Below are 21,975 nucleotides of genomic sequence, written 5' to 3'. Positions count from 1 at the left end.
TCTTCCGTTGAAAGATTGTGATCGCCAACGGTTGGGTCAGAAAACGTTGACCTATCTAATAAATCATGGAGTTATTGTTATGTAGATGTACACACGGCATATCAAGGTAAGCAGAACCAGTATAAACTGATCGTTGGATGTGCGGGAAGATCGTACAAAGCGAGATTTTGATAAAGTGGTTTTGTTTAGCTCGATGAGTAGCAATAGGTTAATATTTGGACTTATGTTATAATAATACTTTTTAAACGTGTAAACAGTAGGTACTAGTATCTCAATGATCAAAGTGATATTATTTTACTTGTATAATTTAAACATATTTGACAAATCTGTTAAACACAATGGCTATAGGTAATGATGTACTTTTCAACTTACTTAAACAATAGTTGTGACCGTAAAGCAAGTGCTAAAAATGTGGACAAATAATAAGGTGAGGCGACCAGAATGACGGGGTAGTGTAAAAAGAAAATTTATTGTGTGGACATCAAAATAATTTCGGATAAGTACAGGAAGAAGAGGAATCAGTTTTATGTTGCTGGAATGATAGACAGACAACTAGCGAAATTGACAATGGCTGTGATAGAGACACCGCAAAAGATCGTAGACGGAAAGTGATACAAATTAAATTAAAGATCACGAACAATGAGACAATTTACACCAAAAACAGAGTAACCGTTATTTCAGCGTAAATAAGATTAAAACCGTACGCGTGTAATTCGAGTGACGTGATTCTGTAATGGCTAGACAATGGTAGTCAAATACTAGTTCAACACAAACAAAGCAGAACAATAGCCATAGTTAGGGCTCCAATTTTACTGGTGCCCACATTATAAACACTATTGTTTCTCATACTAACTGTGTTTTTTAGGAAATTTAAGACATTTTTGTCTATAAAAATGTAGTACAGGATACGAAATCATTGATTCCTATGATTTGGTCTCACCCCTATTACGTGGGACTTATAACACAAATGGTGAAAAATGGGTGGACATTGTATAGCGGCGTTGCGTGTACCTCTATCTACCCCTTCAGGGATAAAAGGCGTCGCTAAGTTGCTCGAAGTAGTTGTACTACCTTTTTCATTAGTCACTTGGTAATCTAAATATTAAAATATTTGCTTACATAAGGAACAGAATGTTACATAGAAAATAAAAGAAACAGAACTTATAATTAAGAAAAAATATGTCCTAATACTGTTTTAAACAAGAAATTATTCTCACCTCAGCGACATTGTTAGAGTTGGCATCATGAGACAGAATCTCAGCATATCCCTTGTCATTCTGCACGAACTTGGCATTTCCTAGATGAAGGACGCTGGCGACGATCTCGAAAATCTCAGTCTGTTCCGTTTGGTTGATCTCAATGACTTTCATGGCTTCCTGCACTGTACGGAACTGTTCAGCGTCTTGGTTACGTTGGTTTCCTTGGGCACCCTAGAAAAACAAAAAAGAAGCTTAGAAACTGAATTAATTAAGGAAAATTGTATTTATTTTTTCAAGTTGGGATTCCACAGGGCAGTATATTGGGACCATCACTGTTTTGTCTAATTGTATGTAATGTATTATTCAGACTTAAAAATTGAGCACTGACCGCATCAGTAGTGTATTTGTAAGCTTCCGGCCTTCCTTGCAGCTTCAATTGTCTTAACAAGTCCTGGTCTGCTCCAGCCAATAGCTGATAGAAGATGTGGAAGTTCCTCTCTCCAGACATTTGACTGACTACCCTGGATTTCTCCAAAAGGTAGTTGAGGATGTGTCCACCTTCAGGGGCTCCTTCATAGTTGAACTGGACGTCCATGTACTTTCCAAAACGACTAGAGTTGTCATTTCTGTGTGTTTTTGCGTTACCGAAGGCTTCAAGTAGAGGGTTCGTTTGAAGAAGTTTGTCCTTAACAGTTTCTACGTTGCGGAGGTGATTTGTTCTTGCTGCTATGTACTCTAGGACTTTTTTGGACGCCTCTGTTTTGCCTGAACCAGATTCACCTGTACAGGAAAACAATGAGGTTAAAACATTATGTTATGTATTCGTCATCGTTTTTAACAGTAAACGATTTAAATTGTTGATAACAATATAAATGATAATATAAGTAAGTGCAGTGAGGCCATGTTTGATTGTTCAATCGTTATATAATAAATAACATGTAAGATAAAACGACTAGGTAAGGAAATAGGTATTACCTGAGATCAAAATGCACTGTTCTCTGTGTTCATATACCAAGGACCTGTAGGCGTTGTCTGCGATTGCGAATCTGCAAAAGAAACGATAATTAGATAATGATCAATCAGTTGATTTAACGGACGATAGACTAAGCATCGTGGGCTCCTCAGAACACAGTTACAAAATTTCTTCTATCCAGACAACTTTAAAAACAATATCTTTACGTTATCCTCAGAATTTTCCGTATGAGTCGTATTATTTACCCTTTTTCCTAAGCCCTTTATTTCTACAAGTACGTAGATCGAGTTTATTTCACCATCCAATAACCATTAGGTACAGTTATCGAACAGATAAGTTGCTGTTATCAGTCCAATAATAAATAGTATCTATCTAAGTGTTTATGACAATAATATTTTGTCACTAAGTATTATTATAACTTTATTGATCACGTATTTCTTTAGAATTATAGAGATATTAGATGATAATAAATGTAATGATGATTTGTGTTCCGAGCATTCGCAGTGCAACATTTACGTACACTACCGTAAATTATATTTAAATTAGTAAATCAAAGTCAAACTTATGGCTACTAACATGTTTGTCAATCCATTATCTATGTACCTACTTATAATGTACTGGGCTGTTTCAGAATTCGAAATTTCATTAATTGCTCGACATTGTCTACTTAAGCTTGGAAATCTGTATCTATCTTAGATAGACACAAATTGTAAGTATCCTACTATGAAACTAACAATATTAAAGATACTGAGGCACAGGTCAAATTCGAAAGTGGATATATTCTTTCCCAGATAATCCATTCTGACACTCCACAATACATACATTCATACTTTATCATCTGCCTACGCGGTTTTACACTCAACGGTTTTCTGTATACTGATAATAATTGGAGATAAAATAACTATGCTTTCTCATTGTAACATACAACATTCCCACACATCAAATGTCATAGATATTATCGATTTATCCGTATATATCTGACACAAGTGGCGTCACACACATTGCGTTATTTGCGTCATTGAGTCCAGTCCATTCAATTGAAGGAAAATAGTTTTTTGCCTCATCATTTTCTTAATTTTTACCATGATTTCATGGTTTTCCTATTACTGATATACCATTTACACTTTTTGAGTCTCTTCTTTCTAAATGATTTTAATAGTGAGTGCTCACATCAGATGTCTGTTTCACTATTTTTTCTTTAAAAATGTGACTTGTTTTGGATTGTATTCTCTGTCACAAACAATGTGGCATTGAAACTACATATATTTTGAGTAAGCCAATAAAATCTTTCTTCAATGTCGTGACTAATTCACCTATTACGAATTATTATGAGTGTGTAATTTTCATTTGTTTGCTTATGACTTGGTAACCATGCCTAATGTCTATGATTCAATAAAACCGTACATTATTGAACCCAATGCGTCTGTCGATTAATAAATTCATATTATCGTTACAAAAAGATATATTATCGCATAATAATGTGTATTATCTTTTGACAGTGTTCACGTAGTCTAGACTAAATGAGATTTTATCAAAACCTACTTCTTTATATAGAACGTGGGATAAGCCCAAAGCTTCCCACGATTTCCCCCTATGTCTATATGTTTCAAAATGTTCTAAACAGTGCGAAGAATCAGTCGTATTATAACTTTAGAGAGCATAAATAATTACAATAAATCATGGTGTTATTTCATTTCGCACAGCTCCTAAGTATCACCTAAAACTGCAACTATAAGATCCTCTAGCTGTCAGCGAAGTATGGAGATTGTTGAAAAATCCCTCTTTTACAGGTGGTATTTCGGTAGTGGATGTATTATTTTGGTTGCCCTTGTTTCCTTCTTCAGTATAATGTCTTTAATTTCAAGTTTAAATGATACTGCATTATGTGCCGTAATGTGCACCTCTGCCTACCCCTTCGGGGATAAAAGGCGTGACGTTGTATGTATGTATGTATTTAAATGATACTTACACGTGTGGTGGTGCCTCAAAGAAAGCCTTTTTGTAGTATAGTTTGGTCTTCTCCTCCGTGTAGATTGGCAGGTTCTTGTACGGGTTCACGGATATAAGCACGTTGCCGATGTACGTCTGGCGAGGAAATTATACCATGGTCATAAGATAATTTTGGTTGCAAACCCAACTGACGAGCAAAGAATCGAATGTTAAATGAAAAATTGCGAAATAGTCGCATCATATTACGTGAGGCCCATAACAGGCGTTTTAATCGGGGTAATGGTATGTGTTATATACAATGTGATAGGGGCGAGACTTCTAACCCGTTAAGGCTGAATACTATATTACGTGAGACTCATAACAGAGCGTCATTTTGATAGGGGTGATGGTGTTATATAATGTAGTACTTTTACTAAGCACTTAGAGACAAGATGAAAAATAGTGACACAAATATAAAAACTTACATAAATAATGTTCTCGTTGAATCGTTTCCTGAGGTTGTCAATGAAAGCGGCTTCAGATCGGAAGTCCTCGAGCAGCACGAAGTCTTGCACTCCGACGCGCTCGCGGTGCACGAGGGCGTGCTCCATCATGCCTGTCACAGACACCGGCCGCAAGAGCCTGCAGACAATGATAACACATATATTAGAAACATGTACAAAATTATTAAACACAGGTGGACAGAAACCACTGGATGCAGGTTGATTTCAACCGGCTGATCTAGAAGTCATGACCTGATAAAGGTAGCAGAAAGCAGATGGATGTAGGTGAATTTTACTAACTAATATGGGTTTTACAAAGTGAAACCTATGTTTAATAGTTGATGCCTTTATCAGCTGTGTGACTGGCTGATGTGATGATGATGATGATGATATTCAAACACATAGAACTTACAAAATGCCTAGTGTACTTTTGTCGTTCTTTCACATTCATGCACTTTGTTTACAAAAATATTTGGAACAAATAAATTAAGTTCTGGGACGGCACAAGTTTAGGAAGTCTTAACTTGGTCGGAAGTGATCCAATGTTTTGGCATTTTCCCAACTACTTGTCCTAAATACCTCGTTTCTTGCCAAAATTCGTCATCTAATAGGTCAACGGTAAGCCATAGATTCTCATTTACATGTTAGTGTTAAATTATGTGGACGGAAAACTTCAAGAGTACCTACTTTTTCTGCTTAACATCCTGAATATCCTAAGTTATTCAGGGCGAATTTCTTAAAAGTATTATTTCTACTACTAATATCATAAAGTCTAAAGAGAACCATATTGGTTTCAATTGGCATATTTAACAGTAACTGCCCATCGGATTTTAAAAGTTCATTTTCAATTTTTCATCAAACACATTTAGTTAACCGACTTCGTTTCCAATCCATTTCTATCACGCCATCAAATCATAAATCTTCGAAGTTTTAATCGTTAGGAAGAGTTAGAAAAAAAACACAGTATTAACACAGAAGTCAAGTTTTAGTATGACACTCAAACATGCACTTACCATCCTTTAGACAATTTCGCACTAATAAAGACAATATAACAAAAATCACTGAAATCGCACTTAGCACCTAATTTCGAGGACTCGATCCAAGCGTGGTGGAAGTCAATGTAGCCCATCTTTGGGAGCGTTAGACTGACGACTGACACCATGAGAACGGATAGCCAAAGGATAGGTCATTAGCTTGTTTACCATCATTAAGGGACATGGGAACAGTAAATAGTCCTGTTTGTTTGTTGATGTTATTAACAGATTATGGACCCTTTTTGTTAAGTTAATGAGATAGATTATGTGTCATTAATAAATGATGAAAATAACTTTATGGTTTAGCATTTGTTTTCGACTTATATCTACCAAATAATGGTTTAGCCATTTTTATCGAATTTAACATTAAACAAACGTGAGTGATATGATCCTTTTATTAACCTTTAAACATCGTGTTCATCCCTGAAAAAGTAATGTGAAGCAGTTATGGGACGTCGCATAAAATTTTTACGTAAGACTAAAGTGTCGTATTGCAGTAAGTCTGCGGCCCAATTAGTTGAAACCGTGATATTTGCTGGAATGTCAACTTTCTTGACATTATACTGAAATATCATGACATTAGGAGTCGGGACGATTCCCGCAACATGAGACGATTACTCACACAAATGAGTGTAGGTAGTGGGAGTAGTGGAATAATGATCGTGTTTTCATGGAATTTGAGGGCTGTTATCGCTCGCAAATTTTGATTTTTTTTGGAGACATAATATAGTCCTCATTCATTATTTTACTAGTGATTTAGACTTTGAGCTTTTGTACAAAAATACTGGGTTACTTCAAGGTTGGACTGCTATAAAACCACATAGCGCGTGAATAGGCGAAGTCGATTACATTATTTAAAACTTAAAAAGCTTATTCTTAATTCAGTAAACAAACATTACGCCTATTAGCATAATGGTGAACTATTATTATTAAGTATCGTACCTAATCAAGTAATTAAATTCCTAATTACTATCGTAATGTTTTATTTTCCAGTTAAAATTGGGAATAGCACCACATTTTGGACATTTGAAGGTGACTTTTAAAGCCATAATTAATTACAAAACATCGGTAATTTCCCGTCGGCTGGAATTCGGCTTACCGACGAGTAAATATGAAAATTAGGCTTATATCATCGATATACGGAATTATCGATTTGGATAATCGAATAACGAGTGGAGGAATGATAGTGTATGATTACATTACAGGGACGATTGACGTCATTTACACAGTCATTGCATATTTTAGGCATTAAGTCATGACTTCGAGGTTCTATGACCTAGTTACTCTATTCTTTCTATATTTTTTTCTAAGTTACTTAATCTTAGGTATTAAACATGATCTCGATTGTTAATGAAAGGTTATTCGTGTAAAATACTAAGTAAGTACCTACCTACTTTATAGTTGCTATTAAAATAATTAAATAACCAATAAAGCGAATTGTTACCTTATGAATTGAGTACAATAAAGGATCTACTTCTATGTATAAGAAGTATACAGTTGCCAAGTAACTTCTAGCATTTCGTTCTAACCAAAGAAACTTCTAATCCTATTTAAAAAGAAAATAAATCGGATAAATTGCGACACAGTCCACTCAAGTCTCCACTCCTGAAATACCGTCAACCGTCATGCCATTTCCACAAATTCGCACTTAATTAATAAAAAGCGATGTCGCGTGTGGTCGGTCGGCGAGGCGGCGAGGCGGCGAGGTGGCGAGGTGGCGAGGTGGCGAGCTCGCCCTATTTCATTACCGGTCGCTATCCGCTTATTGTTTTACTTCAAACATTCGACTAGGTCAAGTTGGCAGGCCAACACGTTTGATTGTTATGCAGGAAAAATTGGATCGAATGGGGTTTAGTAGGTTTCGTATTATTTACCTACTTACCTATATTATTTCTAACAGCAGGTTCCCTTGGATTCGTGTAAAATATCTTTTAAGCTGCCAAGGACTACCAAAATAAATAGGAGACCTATAAAAAGTGTGGCCATGTTATAACATTTTATAATTTGAAGTTTTGTCTATCTTAATAATTATCAGATGGGTTAATATCGTGAGTGAGATTTCCGATGTGCCAAGCAGTGTTTGTAACAGTTTACCATTGTGCCATATATGAGCTTTTGTTCGTAAAACAGCCAAATAGATAGACAGTATTGGCTTGATTTCAACATTTTACCTCATACTAATGGATATGAAATTTTATTATGAATAACTAATGTAGTAATGCGTTGTACTTATGCAACGATAGAAACGTAAATAAAAACTTTGACAAGATAACTTCGCTACATCTACATCCAAACTGTTATCGGAAATAATAAAATATATAAAATTGGTTTGAAACTTAAAAGAAATCGTGACCAGACTAAATAGCCGACAATGTATCCCATTAAATACGCGTTCAATTCGGAAACGTGTCCAATTACGTTCATTACAAATTCTCTTCACATTTTTATGTTCCGCATAAGGTATCCTTACAATGCGAACTAGCTACAGACCATTCCCTAACTTATATCTTGGAGTTTAAAGCTTAAAATGCCTTGGAAGTGTCGTTTGTATGTTTAGCTCAAAGCTGGTTACTATTTCGGTGAAGCAAGTCCGAAAAACGTTCCCGAAGTCAATCACCCTGCGGTTACAATCGCTAAATAAAGAGCTGTAACTTATAAATACAGGTTCCGAATGGAAGTTAACTGTTTGTTTGTAAAGGATGTCTGGAAGCTGTGTGCTGTTTGATGCACTTACGTATCTTACGAAATTGAGTGCGTGTGAATGAGTTTAAGACTCAAGTGGTGGGTTCGACCGTGGTATTAATTTGTAATGTATGGTGCTGAAGGCATGGTTAGCTGTAGGACGTTTAGTTAAAAGTAAGTTCAAATTACGGTTTTTAATACCTGTACAAAGAAATGCAAACGTGTATTTTTCTTTTCCGTTTTCGCTCGAATCAGTAATTAAATAAAAAGTCAGTAAATAAAAACTGATGCAGTAAGACAAAATCGCTATGATAAATAGAGTTAATAATAGGGCTATAGAATAACCTCATAAAGTTAATCTTTGAAATACATTTAACAAGTTCAACTCTAAACAAAAGGATTGATACTACAGGATATGCAAAGATTTATCAATCGCATCAGCATCTAAATACTCTAGTACTACGAAAATACTAAATAAAATAGATACATAGTGTTCAAGCCCCGACATATCGATATGAAAGTACAATAAATCAATCCGTTATTCATGCCAAATTCAGAGCTCATTTGAATCGATCACAGTTGATGAATGCGCTTCGACTACTAATCAGTAATCACTGTATCAATTGAATGCTTTGAGCCTTGCTTCAGGGTCGTCAACTGAATATTGTTTTTGTTTATTTATTGTAATAGAAAGTTGATTTTGTGTGGAAATGATTCATATGATTGAATTCACAGATGACAGTGTGATCGCATGTCCCTTCAAAATGTTTTTGGGCTTGTGAATAGCGATGATGACTGGGTCAAAAATAAATTATTACAACTTTTCAATACAATAAAATATTCAAAAATAATCACACTCTCATTCATAAATTTGATGAACTACTTAATTTTCGATTTTTCTAGCTAAATTTCTAGAAATAAGTCTGCTATTTGACGTCAAAAACTTATGACGTCATAATAGAGTATTTCATAGAAAATATCGTTTTTGACGTTTCGAAAAAAGTATTGAATTTGACTAGTAGGAAACATGCCTATTCTCATAGATAATCCGTTCAGAATTTGTTTAGATTTTTGCGTTTAGATAAACAAGTTGTGTTGTGTTGCCATTGTATTTTTTTATAATTTAATAATCTTGACGTGTGTTCTTTTGTAGCCTAATTATAAAATTTAATTCTTTGTTTCAATGCTTTACACGTGTACTTAACTAATTTTGTGTTTTGCAAAAGGAGGAAAATTTCAACAAAAATGATTATTTAAATAAAACTTCAATCCATGATAAGTTAAAAAGTTTAAATATGTATCATGTCGATAGTGCAATGATATCACGCAATCTAATATACATATGTATGTATAATTATTAAACTTTTATTCAATAACCGGTTAGCAATAAGTCATTGACATTAATGATCGCTTCAAGGCCGATGATGATTTTTTAATAACTACTAAATCAAAGAGATGTTTAATGATGATTGATGTTGATTTTAACCTTCCCTTTTGATTCTTTTTTCTAGCCTTTTATGTGTAGGCGTACCTTTCTATATGACTGTTACAAATTGTAAGATTGTAGTGATGTAATCGATTGTAAACTAAAAAAAATATTTAGTTTATTTGCTTCACTGTATTAATCTATAGATTTTATAATAAAAAAATCCTTTTGCTTTTGTCAGTACACGATTCTTGCCATGGAAGTTTCAACAATGAAAACGACACCAATGTTAAATCTTAAATTGCATTAATTACTTTTAGTTTTAAGATTTGGTAATTTGAGGTTATACCGATTACGAGAACTATTAAATATTTTATTCTATTAAATTCAAATTAGGTAAACATTAATTAATATTCAATTATTCACGTATCGACACGATGTAGTCAGGATTAATTTATTGTTGTATAGATTAGATTACTGACGTTGTAAGATTGCTTGTAAAGTTATAATCACATTTTTTTAAATATGTAATGACTTTAGTACAACATACACTGCTTGTTCAGTGCGATAATTTTTGTATTATGCTATCAGAAGCACGCAATCATTTTAAAATTAGGCTAACTATTATTACCTATTGGTTTGATATGGGTATGAGTCGTATAAAACAAATGTCCGGTGAACTTTGTACTTAAAAGGGATTTGATTTTGATATGAATAGGTAATAATCTTAAGCATCTATTAAAACTTTACAAGTTTTAATCCTAGTCCTGAATTTTGCTTGGTTTTTTGTTAAACATATTGTGTCATAAAATATGTAAGTGGTGTCTAGTTATCCCGTCGCAGTGCTACAGGAAGAAATCACAAACGAGATATGCAGTGTCTATGTACCTTTGTGTTGTAAAAGTTGTGTTCATAAATAAATAAATAAATAAAAGATATTAATTACAATCACTATAATGTAGTAACGAAATTTCACACCTTCTATGTATTACCAGTAGTTAATCTTTGAAGGGATTAGGAATCATGAAAAGTTCGAAATTAAGATTTCAAATAGTAAATTTTGTTAGTACCCTAACCAAATTTGGCCTATACCCCAATAAAGCCTATTTTGAAAATTTCCCTCTTCCCGATATCAAATGGTCGCCAAAGTTTGTAGAAGTGTGCATGCACATTACTTAACTAATTTGAGCACAGCAAGCAACCCGTTCCGCGATTATGTTGGAACCTACTGACGAAAACAATCACGACGTGGAGCGCACTTTAGTTTTTATAAAATTCCAGTAGCGTAAACTGTTAGTATTTTTATATTTATCAGTATACGACGTGCCGTGTTTTGTCTGTAGACAATTATACATTTAGCCATCTCCTCACATTAGTGAAATAGCTATAATATCGGTTATTTCATATAATCGTTGTTTTGTTTACCTATGTGCCATGCCCTAATAAAGCCTACAAAAAATTATGCGTGTAGGCCTTATTACGTATAGTTGTTTTTTCAGTAATTTCAAAGAAAACGGATCACCAGCTTCTGTCAAAAAGAAAGCCAATGGATTTTGCAAAAGATGGAAAACGCTGTTAAAATGGTAAAAGGGGTAAACGGGGTGATTAGATACAGAAAAGGGGTGAATGGATATCGGGAAATTCTTCATAGTATCTACTCACCCTTCGAATTTTATACACCCTGTTTTACCCGGTAGGCTGCTGCAGCCAGATATAACATCCAAAGAAGTACGCATCATCTAAAGAGTCGTTTCCACTACAAGAAAGCAAGGTCGGTAGCTAAATTGGCTACAGAACAAGAAATTATTCCCATTCGTTTGACTGATGCTGGGGTGCCGATGACTTCAAAGATGTTACTTGGGTATTACATGATGAGAAACTCGTTTAGCCTGATGTATAATGACAAAAATTAATTAATAAGATCTCATTACATTTATTATAAGCATTGACAAAGTTTTGTTATAATTAAGAAGTTGAATACTTACTAGTTTTTATTAAGGCCTTATTAAGACATAGGGTTCCCAATAAGGCCAAAGTGACACTTTAGTTATTTGTGTTTATAAAATTGTAAATTTTGTTTCTAAAGCCATTTTGATTCCATTATTACAAAGTTTAATAAATAAATATAAGCTTTTGAAATTATCAGCCCATTGTCATTTTAAACCTACGAGCTAGGCGGTAATAAAAATAAGGTAGGCCTTATTTGGTTAGGTTACCTTAATACTTTATTTGACTCGTTCATTGAACTCCAGACTTTGTATCCGTCATTATGACCAATCACTTCTTTATGACCGCCAATTATTCAGTCTAGGAGATATTAATGAAATAATTCGGAATTTTCAGTGCCAACCCTAACGATATTGACGTAGGATATCAATTCAATTCGTTCAGTTGTCTTTAACGTTTGTGTTTCAATGTCACATTAACACATTATAAACGGTATTATGACGTCACAGTGCACTCTTAAAATTGCATAGTTACAAAGTAATTATACTTATATGATATTTTATGGCAAGCATTTACTTGGCGCCGATGATAAAAACTTACGAAGACATTGTAGGAACATTAACACTGTTTTACTTTTAATATTTTTAATGACTTCGATTTTTATGATGCTTTACTGATTAGGTAAAGCTTTATTTTTTAATTGACCATCGGGCCTGGTAAATTTATTGCCAAGAATTATGCTTTTGGCTCGTAGGATTTTTTATATTTATTACGTAATACTGATCGTAGTCAAAGTAAAGCAGTTAATTAAAACTGATGATCAATAACTGCACGTTTGGCGCGGTGGCTGGGAGAATGGCTGTCGCTCAACATGTAGCGGGTTCGATTCCCGCACGGAACAACTCTATGTGTTGTTTCTTTTTGAACTTGCATGTTTTTAAACGCAACCACGACACAGGAGATAATCCTAGTGTTGATCGAAACGTTTAAAAAAGAAGAATTTTTGCCAAAACAAACAAACTTTCGAAGTTTCTAGAACATACAATATTAAATATGAAATCAAAATGCTACCTATTGTAGTAAATAACGACAGCGACAATGACCATAAAACCTATGTGCTAAGATTAATGCACTCACTAAGTGCATTAGTCAAGAGTGCCACTCTACCTTCAATAATGAACAATTTCAATGACTTAATATCTAATCTCAACGTACAGACAACAACAACAGCGTTTGCAAAAACTGTTTTAATATATTTATTGTACACTGATAATGATATTTCAATAGTGTGTATTCACCATTAATATCGAAATGGATAATTAAACGTATTAATTAAGTAAAAAAAAAAAATTAAAACGGTTGCTTGTTTGACAGGGATGCTTGGTAAATGGGGTACCTAAGGTACATTAAGAACAATTTATAGGTATGTAGAGTAATAATTTAATAGAAACTGCCAAATATATAAAAGACCTATAGGTATTTCATATACAAGGAAAAATATGTTTTTTTATGGGATGTAGGTTAGGTTATACCAAACAATACTTTTTAATCGAGAAAAATGAAACCAGGTTATATTTTAGCTGCTGTTGTTACCATGCATTCTAGAAACATAACTTAAGACATTGTCTAACATTAGACCGCTAGATTGCAATGCCTAGAATGGGAGAAAGTACATCGCTTGCTTAGAAAATGATTGTTTACCAACATTGCGGACGCTTTTGAAGGACAGGGCTGTCAGATTTAAACTATCTAGTGAACAATCTTGTCTGATTAGAGGATTAATAATAATTACAATCTTACTATTGCCACATTAGCGCTACAAGGATTATTTTAAAGGAGTTTTTACTTACGACAATAATAAAAACTACTTTATTAACAGTCTAAAAGTGGTCATTGCTGACCAAAGGCCTCTTTTCACAAGGAGAAGGTTTGGGCATCAATCATCACGCTTGCTCAATGCAGGTTAGCAAAGCACTACAACTGATTTAAAATAGGTTACAACGGTTAACAGGCAACCTACGACTTACGCTACGGTAACCGCACAGACCTACTATAATCCAGATTAACACCCGAATTGTTTTGCAAAAAATTGTTAAATAAAGTTTTTCCAGTTTTCAAAACTTAATTGAATTTCGGAATAGCGAAACGAATCGGAGACTTGTACATTCTTAAAATAGTATTTGTTGACTTATCCACTTATACCAAGACGATTGAGGCGGATTTAATACTTCTAAGACATCACTGTCGGTTTACAATCCCATATCTAGGTGTTAGGTTATTAACAGAATACTAAACAACTTTCTAGAAGTTTATAGCTATTAGTTACATAAACTTAATTATTTTTAGAAAAGGAAATGATCAAATTGAGCAAAGTTGGTTAGATACAATTTGAGATAGCTAATATGATATTCTGCTACAGATAATTATATAATCACATAAATCATAATTAGCATAAATGTTAATAGAATTTGGTATCATAAATCGAACTGACTTAAATTGTGTGTTCGTGCATGAATAATTATAATTTATATGTATTATATACATGTAGGTATAGTACACTTATTAGTTGACAAGACACATTAGTTATGCAAATGTTGACTTGATATTTTATCTACAATTACTAAGAAAGTGGGCAATATAAACATTTAAACTTTCTAAATGAAGTCAGACCTTTTAAATGGTAAAAGGCGTGCCTAATTTATTGACTTATCTATTATTTATTGGCAGGATGTTATTTTATCTTATTTTAAAGCCTTTCGCTTGACCAACTAAAAATTAACTATACAAAGACGTGTAATATACCTACAGATAAATTAACTTTGTCGTTGGAAAGTCCTACTAGATAAATGGCATTTAAACTCTATTGGAGTGAATTCAGAGAAATGAATAGCAAAGTCAATTTATGAGCTTAGACTGGCGACTTAATTTGTCGAATGTCTGTGTCAATCCCATACATTGACTTTTCTGTTCACTCGTTCGATAACGGTTAAAAGTCATAATAATATAACTAAGGGGTAAGCAGGTGTGACATAACGTCTTATAGACGTTATAGTATTGAGAACAGCTGTACTTAGGTAACGTAGGTCATAAACCTGATCGAAACGTACGCCAACCCTAAGTGTACCGTTAGAGGTGTGCTTAACAAGAAAATGACTCCATCTGCGGCCTCAACCATTGTATTTTGCAGGAAATCGTCTGGCACGCGTCACACTCTAGTTTGCATACGTGCTTTTAGTGTGCCATTATTATACTTAAAATAACACTATGAATATTTCTGAAACGTAGTGTTTTAGTAGGTAATAACAATATCAACAGCCCGTGACAGTCCATTGCTGTTAATAGGGGTCTTCTCTACATAAGCATAAGAGGGTTTGCCATAAATTCCATGCTTGGTAGATGGGTTGAGATCGTAGTTAAAACTATTCATTTAGATTGCTATTGTAGTATATGTAGATTAATCTTAGATATTGTATGTTAATCTTAATCAATGGTAACATTTCGACTATTTAGACCCTATTTTTGACGGGGGGAAGGGGATCATGGCTTCTCCTGCCTTGGGTGGACGAGATGTAGTGTCAGACTCTTACTGACTAAAAACCCGCCGTTTCTTCTCCTGCTTTGAGCCGGAGCCCCAGTAACCTGTTACGTTGTGTTATTTGTTTTCTACCGTCAAGTTTGTGCTTTTAAAACTACCAATTTGTAAACATTTGCTTAATGTGAACACTGAGCATGTTACTAACTGGCAGAGGTAAATTTAGGTCAACCTTGTGGTACGTCGCATTCCTAAATGTTCGGTTACTAATGTTAATGAATCATTAACCCACCGTAAGATTGTTTTGACGAAGCGAACGAGTTTGTATCTGCCTTGTGAATGAACTTCAAACATCCTTATTTTTACGATACCACAAACAGACAGATGGACAGCCAGGTTATACATACAACACTAATTTAGCATCCGGGATTAAAAATAAAAAGAAAGTTAAAACCTTTCTATCCCTTTCACACAAAGTGCAAATCTTTCATGAAAGTTATATTGAAGGGAAAATACAATACAACATTATATAAAAGAAATAAAACAACAGACGTTTTGTTGCTTTTTTAATTCAAGTTCCGTAAGTAATAAGATATATGTGGACGTAACAAAAGGATCAGATATCGTGACGTAAGTTCGTAAAGAGTTCTATAACCTGTTTCTGAACAAGCGGTTACTCGCAGACACTGAAGTAAGTGACTCATATAGTCATCTACCGACTGGTAGAATAGCATCGTCACCATCATTCAATATGATTAATTGTTGATTTCCATCAGATCTCAAGTCAAGTCAAGTCTAGCCAACCAACGGATTTTGACATGGCTTCTCGAACTTTCATCATTCATTATTATCACTGTATAAGACTTGGACTTCAAATTAGGTAAAATAGAGGCATCAAAAAACTTATGTTTCTCCCTCTCTCCGTCTCTCTCGCCATCACCCTAAAAGGTCTTGGTATACGGTAAAGTGTAATAAAAAAAATACTTTTAATGTTACATATCAAAAAGAAATGCTTCACCATCTCACTAATTCAGTCTGTCACGTCGAAAAATGAAAGGTGTATTGATGTGTTACCTACAAAGTAAAATAAAGCGACTCTTTGATCCCAGACACTCGAGAGATATGGCTAGAACATCGTGAGTAATGATACGATGCATTCACGATAACGCAGACACGACGCGGTGACTCATATTCAGAAGTGTTACTAACTAACATCAAGTTAAAATATCAGTAAGTGTCGAGAATAGGTAAATGTTGTATAGAAGGGTAATTATTATAAAATAATGTCACGCTTTTCAATCCCTAAAATATAGGTAATGTGGTAAATAGAATAAAAAGTGAACAACTTCCAATTTCGTGTTATTGTTAAGATGATCCTATACCTATACCTAAACTTATTTTGTTTCAGACTTTTTCAACGGAAAAATTAAACTTCATCGTTGATCACGATCAGCCTTACACACGATCTCACATTATCAGACGAACAGTTTAGCAATTTCACCAAAAACACGTTAAATCCACTAATTACTAACTATCCTTAAAGCTGGGATCACAGTTATCAGGCTTCGGCGGATATGACACGTTATCGCGACTCGATAGGAGAACCTAATAAACTATCTACTAATGGCAAAGAATTTTGGGAAACAATAGCTACATGAACATTTAGGCATGGAGGCTTCAGATGGGGCCCACTAGGGCTGATGCCTGATAACTATACTTTAGCGGGTTTAGAGGCATCGAAAAGCAGGAGTACAAACGGGGTGGATTTTAGTCAGTAAGAGCCTGACATTCTTTTGTCACACCCAAGGGGCATAAGTAATTGGATGATTTTCGCCTTAAAAAATGGCATGGAGGCTTTGAAACATTTCAATTGGTCTATCTTTAGTAAGACATAGAAGTTGAACTTTAACACGTATTTATACCAAGTTATCTTTTTGGGATAATATCAGTAAATATTTTTTTGGGATTTTTGTCGCCTGAGTAACTTACGTTTGCAAAACAAACAAGACTGGAAACCCGAATTGGTGTTTCCCTGGTCAAATAACTTAAGATTTATTTCGAATTTCGTTGAGCTGTTAGATATTTGACTCAGTTACGGTTGAAACCTTCAATGACCATCACGGACCGTCTGCTTATTTACAAAGCAATGTTCTAAACTAGCACTCTTTGTTCCAGCGCTGGGAGTGCGAAATCGACCTCCAACTGAACTACTACACTATCAGATTAACACACTCGCACATCTGCCGCCTTTCATCGATGTAATTACAAAATGGAGACCTTTCAAATCAGTTTTTTTATTGGCCAATCAACGTTTAGGTTCAAATGTTGGGTAATTGATTTTATTGGTAGGTATAAACATTTTACTAGAGATGTGAAAGGCAGGAAGCGAGTAGAATTGATAACATCTAGGAAATATTGTGTGCTACGGTGAAGGGGTTAGATGACGAGTGACGCGAGTGACGTGACATTCTGAGTGACATAATGTTATGATTCTTTCTCCGATTGGTAAGGCAAAGAAGTATGCGGTTCAAAATGATTTTAAAGAGTAGAATTTTTAGCAGTAGCAGTATTTTTTTTTTTGTATCAAACGGAATAAATTATATTAGAACAATGTAAACAAGTATTGTATTGTGAACTTGATTGAAAAAGAGTAACCTATGGAGTTTCTTGCTCGTTCATCTTTGGAACGAGCAAATAGCTTCACTAGAGGATTGAGCGACACAATAGAAGTGCCTTCCGTGCGTTCAAAAGTGCCTTATCGGTCTATTTGAAATAAATAATTTTGACTTTGACTTTGAACATCAAGATTAATGACTTAATCAATTTTGAAATTATAATAAAAAAGCAACCTATATTACTTAGCTCTTATTTTAATAAAACTGGCTAACAACGTTAACCTTCCAATATAGTGGGCGAAAATGGGACTCGCAATCATAAATTTTATTGAAGTTCAAACGCGAGCGCTATGGAACAGTATGTATGTCATATATTATAGTTTTTTGTTACAGTTTAGCCTAGGTATGGCGTCAGGCCGCCTACTGCCTACACGAGACTTGATATGGCACATGTTGACCTTAGCTAGCCTTTGTTTGCACATGTAGAATCTAAGATAGTGACGTAGTCCCTATTTATGAAGTAATGTGTAACATGCCGCCTAGGGAGTCAGCTGTACTTACCACCTTATTATCAAATAGGTAAAGCACATTGTCAGTTGTTATGTTTTGTGAAATAGTTTCATTTCAATGAAACTCAATGTCGGTTTAATTTTTAAGTTGACTTTATTGACAATTATTTTACCTGGAATGGAAAAAACAGGTATTTTTCCACTTTTCGAGGCATTAGAGGCATACATGAGAGGCATTAGAGGCATACATGAGAGGCGTTAGAGGGATACCTATAATATAATTAATACGAGTGTACCTCCTGATCCATTAGGCAGGTATAATATCTCTACAACAGATGTATAAATAACCTTTTAGAGGAAAAAACTACAATTCAAATTAAATTACTTTTGCTCACCTCATACGCATTCATTGCAAGTACTTATGACATTAATAAGTCCCTATACCAGATCAATATGTTGGTCGCCAATGGAATTACATCATCGTTTTGTCATTGCTAATTTTATACTCTATTCAAAATGCTTCACCACTAAGTAAGTAGGTTAGTTCTCGTGGCTTTATTTGTCCAAAGAAATAGAAAAAGTAAATGTATAACAGTATAAGTAATACCAAGATAACGTAACGCCTTTTAAGATACAGTAGCGCCACCTATGATCACTGAATGACGTAATGTCAACTATGGTAAATATTGTTACCGCGGGAATAAGATTCTCTTTGTGATTGAAAAAGTATTCCGTGTCACTCTTCAACTTTTTAACTTTCTTCAGAGTCAGTTCATCTGTATTATTCTATTCTATTCTATTTTACTGTGAAAGATCTACAAATATACACACAACATACCTACATACTTTAATTATTTGTGGTATATTGAGGTAAGTACATAATTCCCTCGGGTAACAATTGCCGTCATTAAGTTTATATGTAATTAGTTTATTGTTATTGTTAATATTTTCCTGTAAATTCGCGATATAGGTATGTCACGGCCATGGGTTACGTGTGACTATTATTAGAATGATGTATAATAATAATTGTTACTTCAACGACAATATTAAGTAAAGTCTGTAAAATAGGTATTGGAGCAAAAGAGGTATGCAAGCTCCTAAGCTTAGATAAGAGACACTTATCGTCAGTTTTGTTTTCACCAACCTATAAGTAACACCTAACATTACAAGAAGGTACTTCAAGGGTTGGTTTAGGGGCTACGTTTAGACAGTTTAGATGTCTTTGGTGAAACAACTTATAATTTATTTTGTTTTGTTAAACACTTGAAAACAATAATTAGACTAAATACTTTTAGCATTAGACTAGAAATCCAAGCAATTCGTCTACCTTGGAACTTAAGAGTTCATTGAATGAATTAAGGCAAGTAAAAAATACTGAATGTTTTTTAAGTTTCTATCCTGTAGTTAAATCTAATTAATTTAATTGGTTAGTTAGTACATATTGCAATAACTATTTATCTTTAGACGTGCAATATTAAACACTTCCATTTTATCTTTCAAAGCAAGGTCGGCCGCAGTTTAAAAACATTTCGTACAAGAACCATATAATTACGATTTGCAGTAAAGATAGAGATATCAGCGAGATTAGGATGTGGATTATTTCTGTAGTAAAATAACATCACGTTTATTTCCTTTGTGAGGTAAGTTTAGATATTTTATCTTGTTCAAAAAACGAAGTGAGGTATTGGTATTTGGTTTTTTAAGGAGCTAAAGCAGACGGATATAAGAACAGTGATTACGTAACGTATACGTAGATACCTTCTTTTGGCCAGAGGGAGTATCAGATTCTTACTGATTAAAAATCACCCCGTTCCTACTCCTGGTTTTCGAGATTTTTAATCGGCTTTAAAGTTAATGATTTAGTTGATGATAGCAATTATAATAATTTAAAATCGTCTAAACAGTTATTAGATAAAAAAAATTAAGAGATTTAGCCTCGTGAGTGCAAACTCACTGTTTACGTGTGCCGTGATTAAGCAAAGAACATTTTTAATTACCTGAATTAGCCTGAATGGGCAATTAGAGCGGACTTAATTAAATGTTTGGAAATACATTTAAAGTTAATCTTAGTTTAATTTTCGTTGATCATTTAGATCTGATTACCTAGTTTACCTATGTGTGTGTGTAAATAATTAAGATGGTATTTTAATCTTATTTATGTAATGGAATTTGGGTAAAGATCTTGGATTACACCGTGTTGGTTGTGAAATATATCCTACTAATATTATAAAAAATTGTACGTTTGTTTGTTACTTCTTTACGTCAAAACTGCTAAACGGATAGAGATGAAATTTAAAACAGGAGTGGGTTTTGGTCTGGAATAAAACATAAGCCATTTTTATCATTTTATTCCACGGGAATGCGCAAGAAACCACTAACAGAGGCTTGTATTTAATAAAACACGGAATTTGAGACTTTATCTAAGAAACCGAAAAATAAATAGAATTTTCTGTCGCTAGTAGATATTTTATACTATTTTTTAAAACTTAACATTACGTTGTCTCGTTATTCTTGGATCTCGGGTTCGATTCCCAGATCCGACAATTGTTTTTATTCTTGTAACACCACATGTTGAGAACAGTGAACAAAAGAGATGTTTATATGTATTAGGCGCATGCTATTTAATTATTTAAATTAATTCCGAAACTTACTTCTTCACAAACGTGTTCTCAAGGCCGCTCTGGCTTTTGCAATGTGAGAATTATGTTAATATTTAGAATTTTTATATAATTAGAATCGTAAACTAATTTCTTAATCCAAAGGTGTTTGGGTAAATACCAAGTTCCAAGCGTGGAGATTAACCCGTGGTATTAATTCTGAACGCAGATCTACGCGAGACATAATTTGTATTCTATTGTGTCACATATGCAAGAGGTTAAGACAATCCTTCAATAAGAGGTAGCCTATAACAGTGTTGATAATTTCACCACATAGTATATGCAAGACCATTAAAGATTTAGTAAAAGTGGTTCAATTTAGCTACCTACTTAACAGTCACCTTTCGTTTTACATTATTACATAATATATAAGTTTATTATATAAAATATATATTTATCGTCCTCATTGACTTTCGTTTTATGCCCAAAATAGACACAAAACGTGTCTAAGTAAAGATTATTGTGTCTATTTTTAGGCGAAGAAACCTTCTAAGTGCAAAATTATCCTAATTAGGTTTTAAGTACTTGGTTAATAGTGTTAATACCTAATTGGCACCGTTTCTCTTTAACGTGAACGTATTTTGGACTATAAACTGTTATAGAGTAGGTACACACAATTAGGTACTATGTACTTTATTATTTTGGCACTATAAGGTCCTAATTCGAATGATCCTATAGGTGTTAGTTTTGCATGAAGTCAGTTTCTAGCACGTGAATGTACAGCAAATACTGAACTGAACCGATTTTCAATTTAAATATCAATAAAACACATACAAGTGCAACTAATTACTCTAGAAATACATTTTCCATACAAGAGGCACAGAATCTTCCTCCGTCCATCTTAGAAATCAAGTTTGTATGAAAGTAAGTAGGTAAACCATTTAAAGACAATGTGTGAAACAGTAATTTAAATAACTATGGAGTCGAAGGCTGAGGAAAAGGCACTGAAATGTGAAAGCGTACAGCCTG

General features: G+C 33.9%; 1 protein-coding gene across 3 annotated transcripts in view; it reads right to left on the bottom strand.

The window, feature by feature from the left end:
* LOC118269340 (unconventional myosin IC) overlaps positions 1 to 21,975 on the bottom strand; it is a 58,315-nt gene that overhangs the window by 12,458 nt on the left and 23,882 nt on the right. For all 3 annotated transcript variants that reach the window (XM_050699690.1, XM_050699683.1, XM_050699701.1), the window contains 5 exons: positions 4,587 to 4,743; positions 4,142 to 4,257; positions 2,175 to 2,245; positions 1,588 to 1,979; positions 1,218 to 1,430 (listed from right to left, as the gene is read on the bottom strand). In XM_050699690.1, the coding sequence (XP_050555647.1) occupies positions 1,218 to 1,430; positions 1,588 to 1,979; positions 2,175 to 2,245; positions 4,142 to 4,257; positions 4,587 to 4,743 (949 nt within the window). The remainder of the gene's footprint in view (positions 1 to 1,217; positions 1,431 to 1,587; positions 1,980 to 2,174; positions 2,246 to 4,141; positions 4,258 to 4,586; positions 4,744 to 21,975) is intronic.

The sequence above is a fragment of the Spodoptera frugiperda genome, chromosome 2, assembly GCF_023101765.2.
Source record: "Spodoptera frugiperda isolate SF20-4 chromosome 2, AGI-APGP_CSIRO_Sfru_2.0, whole genome shotgun sequence".
Taxonomy (NCBI): Eukaryota; Metazoa; Arthropoda; class Insecta; order Lepidoptera; family Noctuidae; genus Spodoptera; species Spodoptera frugiperda.
The sequence above is the reverse complement of the archived record's forward strand: the minus strand, read 5'-3'. Positions and strand labels throughout refer to the sequence as shown.